The sequence below is a fragment of the Macadamia integrifolia genome, chromosome 14 (genome assembly GCF_013358625.1).
Source record: "Macadamia integrifolia cultivar HAES 741 chromosome 14, SCU_Mint_v3, whole genome shotgun sequence".
Lineage (NCBI taxonomy): Eukaryota > Viridiplantae > Streptophyta > Magnoliopsida > Proteales > Proteaceae > Macadamia > Macadamia integrifolia.
This window is the reverse complement of record NC_056570.1, coordinates 30,270,205-30,280,862: the sequence shown is the minus strand read 5'-3', so window position 1 is coordinate 30,280,862 and position 10,658 is coordinate 30,270,205. Positions and strand designations below refer to the sequence as shown.

The 10,658-nt window shown below is 41.5% G+C and overlaps 1 protein-coding gene across 4 annotated transcripts in view; it reads left to right on the top strand.

Annotated features, from left to right (window-relative positions):
* Positions 1-10,658, top strand: part of LOC122062080 (RRP12-like protein) — a 53,830-nt gene that overhangs the window by 7,836 nt on the left and 35,336 nt on the right. For all 4 annotated transcript variants that reach the window (XR_006134799.1, XR_006134797.1, XM_042625722.1 and 1 more), the window contains exon 4: positions 10,111-10,202. Coding sequence is in view for 2 of the 4 variants with exons in the window: in XM_042625722.1 (XP_042481656.1) it covers positions 10,111-10,202 (92 nt within the window). In the remaining 2 variants the exon portion in view is untranslated. The remainder of the gene's footprint in view (positions 1-10,110; positions 10,203-10,658) is intronic.

Below are 10,658 nucleotides of genomic sequence, written 5' to 3'. Positions count from 1 at the left end.
AAAAAAAAAGAAGAAAGAAAGAAAGAAAAGAAAAAAAGAAAATCAAGGATGCTAGATCCTAAAATTTAGGAACCAAGATTAACCTACGATGGGGAGTGAGTAAAGAAAGGAAATCAATTATGTAGAGCTGTCCTAATAAAGAAAGAAGAAATTGGAGAGAGAGAGATAATGTAGAAACATGGTTAAAATTTCCTTAGATTGACTAAGACTTTCTTAACTTGATAGCTAAGGACTTGACTTTTTAAAACTAAATAACTAATTCACAGACTAACAACTTAGGATAAGATAAATTCTTATCCAACCATCGCCAACATGGGACCCACTAATAAATTAATAATTATCGGGCAGCCCCTTAAAACCTCACTTTTGGGCTTTATATTTCAGTCCATTATAACAATAACTCCCAAAAACTAAAGCCCAACACAAATATAACCTGACTCAAATTTAACTGAACCTTAAACCAGTTTGCATTAACCTTATTTCTCATTGTTTTAACCTGTATCTTTCCAAGTAGTGCAATTGCTTCAATTATATGCATGCCTGGGTGATGTTGATCGAGCCCTAAAAAGAGGTCCATGATGGGCCAATGCTGCCCCAAAACTTGTGCCGTGTTCCAGCCTATTCCAGCATGTCGAGCAGTTTGGATTCCAGCAAGCTATATCAGCAAGAACACTTTCATTCAGTTCTGTTTTGGAGCTGAAGTCTTTCTTATTATGATTCTTAGCCAGCAAGAAAGAGTGGATCGATCCTAGCTTCTAGAAGAACTAATATACCTCTACCGATTTTGGTTGTCTCATTATATGCCTTGGTCAGCAAGAAAACAGATGGGGGATAAAAAATAGGAAAGTTTCTAGATGAACAAAGACTTAGTTTCCTTTTTTATGCCTTGTTCTTATTGTCAAAGCAATAGTTTTCAATTAGGAAAGATTTTAGGTAGGACTATTTTCCTTTTCCATACTAGTTTCCTTGTAATAGTTTCCTAGTTTTTGTATAGGCTATTAGGCTCTCAAGGCGTATTTAAGAGAATCAATTATAACCTTTTGGGCAGAGAATTTGTTAATGAAAATTGAAGAGTTTCTTCTATGGACTGAGAAAGTCGACTGAGGGGTGGGTGCCCAAAAATATTTGAGGTGTGAGAGGCGTAATCCACATCATTCTTCTTCTTCTTCCTCTTCTTCCCCTCCATCGAATTCTGTTTCCCTTTGTTTTTATTATTTTATTTTGAGTGTTGAAGATCTATCCAAGCCCTGCGAGAAGACAACCTGAAGTCCCAATCCAACTGCTGCTTTATTGTTCCAGAAAAGCCACTCGATAGCCTGTGAATTAGGGTTTCTAGGAGGATCATTGAGCCACCACAAATTTCTAGCCTATGTTCTGTTGCAGCCCTTGTTCCAGGGTTTTATTGGATCACCCAAAGGGGGCCTTTGACCAGGATTTGGAAGTCATCTGGGCCTGATTTTGCTGCTGCTCAAGATCTCAAGATTTGGCCTCATTCTGCCCTAATTCTGGTCAGCATCATATCTCCTTAACCAATGACCAATTGAACCTACAGTTTTGAGGTTTTGTTGAGGCTGTTAGGAACCATACTCAATCCCAGTTTCAGCCTCATCAGAGGCCAGCTTTGTGAGTTCCTGAATTTCTCAATCCCCTTCCGCTCCTTCGGCCCCAAGCCCTTTAAGTTCTTCGATATGTGGTCCTCGCACCCTGATTTCGTCCCAGCTGTCTAAGATGTCTGGTCCATTCCAATTCACCCCTCCTCTCCGCTTATTGTCTTTGCCAAAAAACTCAAAAATGTCAAAGTTGTTCTCAAGCTCTGGAACTCTTCCACCTTTGGCAACATTTCCTCCTGTCTCTCCTCTTGCCGTGACAAGCTCCACTCCATCCAATCCAGAATCCAATTCAATCTCCTTACTCTTGAGCTTGCCGCAGAGGAAAAACCACTGCCTCCGACCTCACCTCGCTTCTGGCTCAAGAAGAAAGTTTCCTCCTCCAGAAAGCTCGTATCAAATGGCTTGACCTTGGGGACTCTAATTTTGCCTACTTTCACCGGTCTCTTAAGGCCAGAAATAATGTGAACATCATTCCCAAACTCATCTCCTCCTTTGGCATTGAGCTTCTCAATCTTGAGGACATCAAATCTGAAGCTGTCTCCCACTTCCTTGGGGTCTTTTCCCCGCCCCTCCTCCCCCTTCCTATCCCCACAACCTTCTCAACAAATTTGTCCCGGATGATCTCCCCAATCTTCATTCCATCCCCTCGGAACAGGAAATCCTCTCAACCATCCTTTCCCACAAAGCAAATAAAGCCATTGGCTCGGATGGCTTAAGTATGTGATTCTTCTCTTCCTTCTAGAATATCATTCGCAATGATCTCATTCTGGTAGTTCGGAGTTTTTTCTTCAACTCAAATTAGATCAGTGGAATCAACCATACCTTCCTTTGCCTCATCCCTAAGAAGGAAGGTGCAGCTTCGATGAATGATTTCAGACCCATCTCTCTCTTTAATCTTCTCTGCAAGTTTATTGCCAAAATCCTAGCCATTAGGATTCAGAAATTCATTGACTCTCTTGTGAGCCCAAATCAATATGCTTTCATTGTTGGAAGGAGCATCACGGACAATATCATCCTTTGCCACGAGATTGTCCAGGAATTTGATCGGAAATCACACTCCTCTGCTGCTCTCCTCAAAATTGACATTCACAAGGCTTTCGACACTTTTAGTTGGGTCTTCATCTCCAAAGTCCTGCTTTATATGTCCTTCCCTCCCTCCTTTGTCCACTGGATCCTCTGTTGCATCTCCTCCCCCGGTTCTCTGTTTTAGTTAATGGAAGCCCAGCTAATGTAGGAATAGATTTGACAAGTCAAACCAGCCCAAACTGCAGGAACTTTTAATCAGAAGAACAACCAATATTACCCAAGGTAGGACAGCAATTCCACAAATCAGAATTAAAGAAAAAATTAGCCCTCTGTAAATTAGATCTTGAACCCAGAAACTGGACTCTATGGGGCCAGACTACAAACCAGATAATAGGGCTAACCAGAAATAGGAATAGAAGCCTAACAATTCACAAACCATAATAAACATCCACAGAAACAGAAGAGGACAAATCAGACCTATCGGTTCTGGTTCCTGTTCTGTAAGGTCACTACAGGACAAAATTCAAGAGAATTTTAATATCTTAAAATTGGCTGGCCAGAATCAGCCCAAACCAAGGTCGAGTCTCACTTGGGTAGGGAGGAAAGATTGACCAGAATTATAGCTCAAACCAATGGCTGGAAGTGCTTCAGGTAGCAGAGAGCCGATTGTGAAATCTAAGGCAATTCGGGGCAGAATTGGAATTTAAATACCTGGTTCGTTGAACAGCAATAAACTCCTTGAAAAAGAAAACCTTGAAGGAGAAGAAGAACACTTGATAGGATCCTCTTGGGCTTCACACCGCAAAGAGTCGTTGGATCGAACACCAACCCAATACCTTGATCAAACACAAGGAAGTTCTCTTGCAGAGAAAGCAACAGCAGCAGCCATGTAGTTTGTCAAAATCGTGCCTCATTAAAAGAGCCATCAGCTTTATTTATAATAGTGATAGGGGTTACATGAAATAGAAACTAACTTTAGTTTCCAAAAACTGAAATAGGAAACTAAAAATTAGAAACTCAACTAGTTATTAAAATTTGAAAATAGAAACTTACAAAATAGAAACTAACTTATGACTGAAAATTAGAAATTAATTTAAGACTTCAAAATAGAAACTAAATTACTAACTAAATGACTAATTAGTAACCCCATCAGCAGCCCAAATCGTGGGCTGACTTGGATCAGATCTGGGTCGACCCAGTCAGCCACTTGGGTCGACCTTGGTCTTGGTTCTCCTTGTGTAAACCCTTGGTACTGCATCACCAGCGGGCTATTTCCCCTTTGGTCGTGGTACCAGGCAAGGCTGCCCTCTATTCCTAAAAGTTCTATCTCGCTCCATCCAGTCTGCTACAGACCTCCATCTCATCTCTCCTATCCCCAAATGCAAATCCCTTCATCTCTCTCATCTTGCTTTTGCCGACAATATTTATCTTCTACAAGGCTGACCTCCTTCCCCTCACCACCATCATGTCCTCTCTCCATTCCTTTGAAAGTCTTTCGGGTCTCAGTATTAACCTCCTCTAATCATGTCTCTTTCTCTTTGGCATCTCTGTCGAGACCTAGGCTCATCTCCTTGGAATCACCGGTTCTCCTTGAGCTCCTTACATGTCAAATACCTGGGTCTCCCTCTCATCTCCTCTAGGATTTCTGCCCATCGTTGCTTCCCCATGCTTGACCTCCTCAGGAAGAGACTTTAGCTCTTGAAAGGTAAGCTCCTCTCCTATGTTGGCCGTCTCACCTTCATTAGATATGTTCTTTAGTCCATGTACCTTTATTGGTCTGGCATTTTTGTCCTCCTAGCTTCTATTATCAAGTCCATTGGAAGATGCTTTTGCTTCTTCCTTTGGAAGGGTTCCAATTCCTCTAAGCAAGGTTTAAGATCTCGGTTTCGCCACACATCTCGCCAAAAAAAAAAAAAAAAAAAAAGAGATCTGACGTGATCTCGCCAAGATCTCATATTTTTTTGGCGTTCATCTCGTTGGTTGATCTTGGTGGGCATATGGCATTTGTAGCCTCTGAAATTATGTATTTATCCTATTTTAGTCATTCTAAACACAATTAAAACATCAGTTTTTTTAAAATCGAACTCAAAATGGTACTTTGGCATTGTTCCCTATGTAAGTAGTTGGCGAGTCTTTGAACCCTTCATCTAGTATAATATATTCATCAATCCACCTTCCACAATCAACATTATGACACAACATAATCATTAGAATATAAAAGTCATAATTTCTAATTACTATTGGTGATTGATGAGTTACATACATTGAAAATTTGAAATACCATAAGATAAACGACAATTAACATAACAAGTAACAACATAGTTGCATAGAGTACATAACATAGATATACTGATGTAGTAAACAACTAGACATTTAGACTCCATCCTAGAGACCAAGACTTTTAGTATTGAAATGAGTGCCGAGCCATATCATCATAGCCTCCATATTGTTGATGCTGATGTCGAAGTGTGTTTTGCTTTAATTGAAGCACAAAGGCTGACCATGTCATAGTATGACAGAAGTAATGCTCACAGTCTACCACAACAACCCTATAAACATCATCGCCAACAAATTGGAGATATCCAATCCTTGGGTAGATATTTCTGAAACTAAATGAGCTGGAATGAGATCCATAGCTGCTGGTTGGTGCTTGACGGACAGGAACCAGCATGTATGGCTGGGGCTCTGGTGCCCCGAAGATGCTATCCACAAAACCTGACCCAATTTGGGAGTGTGATGACCCTCATACCCAGTGGCAGAGGGGAAAGAGCTGGCATGTGGGTATCCAAACTGGCCAAATTGACTATGATGACTATAGTCTGAACCGGTTGTCTTTGTGCCATATATAGCTGACGGTGTATGCAACGCTCCCTAAGAATACCACTCTCCATGCTTTAGCCTCCTAGAGTGTCAGTCAAGCTCCTGACAGAGATGTCCATGGAGTCCATGCTATCTTGATCCTCTCCACCAACTATGAATCGATGACATGAGTCTCTCTTGTTGGGTGTGGGGGAACGTGCATCATGGTCCATGTCCTGTGTGGCATGAGTGAACTGAGTCTCTCTTGTGAATCACATTGACTCTTGCTCCGGTTCAGTGTAATGGTACCTCTCGCGCATCACCCCATCCCCATCCCCATCCCCATCCATCCCCATCCCCATCACCATCACCATCACCATCACCATCACCTGTAGATCAGCCTTTGGTGACCAACATATAAAAAATTGAATACCAAACATTACATATAAATCATATATTTCAATTTTTTTTGCAAGAAAAAATCATTTATTTAAACAGAAAAATAAAAATTAAATTAAAAACGGAAAAATATTTTTTCTTCCATGAATCTATATATCACACTTAGTAGTATCACATATAAAAAATTAATGATAAGAAACAAGACTTAATGATGTTTCTATGAAAAATATGGGTTTGAGAAGAAATTTTTACCTTAAGTGTTCTTGAGAAGAAAAGCCACCACCAAGGTTGAAGATCTTTGCTTCAATGTTACTAACAATGAAGATCTCTAAGAAAAAACACCAAATCCACAACTTTATGGTGTTTTTCTCACAAAATATAGCTCCAAGAGTCGAAACTAGCGAGATCCAGGCGAAACCAGCAAAATATCTCACCTTTTGGGTCTAAACCATGATTTATATGCCTTGGTTGGACCAAGAATGAACCGAAATTGGACTGAAACCGAGTTATGTGGCGAGATCGCGGTCGAGATGTCGCCCATTTTTTAGCTCGCCTCTACATCCAACTCGCTTTTTTCAAAAAATAAGATCTCGCCGAGATCTTGAACCATGCCTTTAAGTTTCTTCATTCCCTTAGCTGGGAAAAGGTCTGCCTCCCCAAGGCTGAAGGAGGGCTTGGTATCAGAAGAATTAAAGAAGTCAACTCTGTGGGCATCCTGAAACTTATTTGGAAAATTGTCTCTAAGAAGAGAAGCATCTAGGTCGAATGGATCAATCCTCCCTGTTTACTCACAACTCTCTTTGGATTGCCCCCACCCCCTCTGATGCTTCTTGGATGTGGAGAAAAATTCTAAATGTTAGACCCTTGACCCTTAATGCCATCTCCTTCTCCATTGGCAATGGCTAGAGTACCTCTCTTTGGATGGATCCCTGGCTCCCTTCCAGTAACCTTTCCCCTCTGGTCACTCTAAGGACCATCTACTCCTTTGGCCTCCCCAAATCTACTCCCGTCTCCTCTATTATTTCTCGCCTGGGCTGGTCCCCCTATCTCTCCCCCCTTTTGCCGACCTCTGGTCTTCCCTCCCTCCGCTCCCCCCAGGGCACAAAGGAAGGGAAGACAAATGCACTTGGCTCCCCTTTTCCAATGGGATGTTCTCCTTTGTCTCTGCTTGGCCCTTTGTTAGATCCTCTGGCCCTGTTGTTCCTTGGCGCAATCTCGTCTGGTTCAAGGGTCATATTCCCTGCCATAGCTTCATCGTATGGAGGTGCCTCTCCAACTGCCTCCCAACCAAATCCTTCCTCATTTACAACCACATGCCGGTGAACCCCTCCTACTGCCTTTGCCCCCTTGGCTTGGAGGACATCTCTCACTTTTTCTTCTCCTGCCCCCTCTCTTCCTCTGTTTGGAAAGTTGTCCTATCTCGTTGCTGAACTTCCAGCAGACCTATTCATTTTGATAGGGAATGTATCTGGATTGACATGACCTTTGCGGGCTCCTCCATTTGTGACACCATTGGAAAGCTTGCCTTTTTCTGCGACCATAAACCATGGATGGAACGTAACATCCGTAGATGGTCATCCAACTCCTGCTCTCCGGACAGCCATCTTCTTTGATGTTACCTCAAAAATCTAATCCCTTCATACCCCCCTGTCCCAAAGTCCTTTTGGAACAGGCATATCATTGCCTCCTGGAACCTTCGGATTGACACCATCCCCCACACTTGATGCCCCCCCCCCTTTTTTTTCCTCTTGTTGCCTTCCCTTTCTCCTAGGTGTTTTTTCCCCTTCCCCCCTCCTCCCCCCTTTTTGGCTGTATCCTCTTGGTCTGCTAGTTCGGTTTGCTTGTTGTTGCTTTGATGTAATTGCTCCCCCCCTGTTTGGCTTCTCCTTGTTGGCTTAAGCCTCCCCCCTTTTTTTTCCCCTGTGTATTTTCTTCTCTGCTTTGGTAATACATTTATTTATCATCCAAAAAAAAAAAAAAAAAAATCTCCAAATTGAGACTTTCTATATTCTATCCAGAATATTAGATCTGTGTACTGGGGGTTAGTATTAGAAATTAGATCTTCGGTAACTGATGTGTAAGATCTAAAATCATATTAGGATTTGTGGGTTGACTACTTGCATTATTATATGGTTTAAACCCTAGCTGATTGTTTAGTTGGCCCGTTATTTGACCTATCATCTTGGGGTGGGTCATGGGTGTTTGTGTTGGGGTTTGCCTTTGTAACTGGAGTTGGGTACATCTGTATTGCTCTAGAGGTGGGAGTCGTCAGTGCCTCTATTGCTTCACCTACAGTTGTAGCACTGTCTAAGGCACAAGGTGACACACATGACACATCTAAAGTGCCTTGGCCCTTGCCTTGCACCTTGGCAAGACACTAAGAATTGTAGATGATGGTCTACCCTTCCTGCAAAAAACTTCTAATCCTCCTAATTTTTTCAATCAACTGCCTTGCAAAGACCAGGATCCCATAAAGAGAACATACACTGGGGGAGGGGGTCATTCAAAAGTGAAATGGCATACTTCACTCTTATCTATTTGGCCTGCGACCTCAAAAAATCCCCAAAAGTGAAAACAGTGTGATGCCGGGCAGAGGTGTACTTCACTTCTAGCAACATGACCCTCAGCATATCCAAAGGCCAATAAAAATTTAACCACATTTTTCTATATTTAGATAACCCCAAGACTTTTGTGAAAGTTGTTCCCTAAATAAGTAGTTCATTCCCCAAATTTCTCAGAGGCGACTATCAACTTGCTTCAACTTCATTACCTATGGCATTGATTCAAAAGGAAGTCAGTATGTGTCTATGGATTGATGTGTTTGGTAAGAGGGAGTACCAAGCTTATATGATTATAGTCCTGGAAATGATCTAGTTCCTCTGGCATCTGCCTTAGAGTGACAAAGTCAGCAACAACAGACCTCTTTGTTTAATCACTGCGTTCATGCCTTATGTTTGGCAATGACACGACCTTTTGGATGATGTAAAAGGTCTAATTTGTGTGTGCATGTAAAAAGTCTAAACAATTCCTTCAATATAAAGAAGCATTAAAGAAGATTTATTACTAAATGAGCAAGCATCAAAGAGCAAGAGTCATGGAGGTCTTCTAGATTTAATGGGAAAGCTTTACTAAGACCCAAGTCTATCAAAAGGATGGAGAAACCAAGTCTTAGAAGCATCAAAGAAGAAGAAGAAATCTCCATAGCATAAGTATTATGTTCTTATTTTGTACCATCTTTCTAATCCTATGGTTGTAAGTCTCTAACACCTAAAAAAAAAAAACCCCTTAAAAGTCACCAAAGACCTAATTGGAACATCCCTACACTAAGGTTTTGTGTCAGAGTAGATCCGCGCCAAGTAGGGGACATCCACTCATGGACAAGATGTTTGCACTCTCGTGAAGATGTTTGGTGCTAAAATGGAAAAGAACCATGTCTTAGGCAAAGTGTTGAACTGACTTCACGACTGAGAGGAGGTGAATCAGAGTGTTGAACAAACTGAAAAGATGTTTGGTGCTAAAATGGAAAACCGTGTTACCAATCTGTAATGTTCCCGGAGGGTAGCAACAATAGATGACTCAAGTAGACCAATATGAGCCCGATTTCCCTTAGCTATATTTATGCCCACATACCTCGTAGGGCTTAGGAGAACAGTTTAAGAACTAAGTCTTAGCCAAAGTGTTGAATTGGCTTCACTACTAAGAGGGGGAGTGAATCAGAGTGTTGAAGTAACTTAAAAAATTCTTCCCCTTTGCAGACATTGGAAATTCTTCACTATTGTACCGAACCTGAAACTGTGGCAGTCCCTGCAATATACTGCACTCCCGCCTTGCAACCAAGATTAGTCTGGCCTACCAGGAGTTGACACCCACTCTGCAAAACCAACCACACTCTAATATCCACAACAATACAACCACAACACAAGTCGTTTGAAGTGGTGTAGCCTTGTTCAATGGAGGCCTTTGGATGCTCCAGTATGGAGGAGTGATTTGATTTGGATTTAAGGAACTAAAATAGCTAGGGGCAGACCTAAGATGGCCTTAGAAGAAGTGGTGAGGAAAGACATGCATAGCTTAGGCCTTCTATCATGTATAACATCGAATAGAGCTGATTGGAGGGAAAGGATCCATGTAGTAAACCCCATATAATTGGGATAAGGCTGAGTTGTTGTTTTATTTGTAAAAAAAAATGAACCTGTGTTTTTTTTCCGCGCTAATGCTTCATGGTACTCAATAACATGACCTGTTTGAATGATCAGTTTTTCTTTCCTTTTTGTAGGAGAGGTCTCATTCTTCTTTATGAGGGGTATTGTAATTAAACTTGCGGACTTGGTGATGCATGCACTGGAAGACATGTCTGCCATGACGCATGTAAGTCCAATTTTGTAATTTCTGCTATAAGTCTCTTGGAAATTTCTTTTTTCATGTGTCTTAGTGCTTACAGAGGCTCGTAGATGTAATAGTAACTTGATTTCCTTTTGTTTCTTCTTTACTCATCATATCAATTGGCTTTACTGCTAAGAAGTTGATGGTGCAATGCTGTGCTAAGCAATGGTCTACTTATAACTGCCACATGGGTACCTTTTCTGGCACCTGAAATTGGGTGTACAGGTTGGTTCAACCATCCTCTGTCCACCTGTGAAATTTCAGGCCAAATGGAAATAAAGCTTCAAAAAATGGTTGAAACGTCAAGAAATGGGCGAGAGTGAGACAGGTTCAATGGCTGAAAATGCAAAGGAAAAGCCTAATATGAGGTGGATCACTAGATTTGACATCTGGCTTGTTCAGGGGCAGCCTGTGATGTAGATGCACATTATGGAAGGAGAT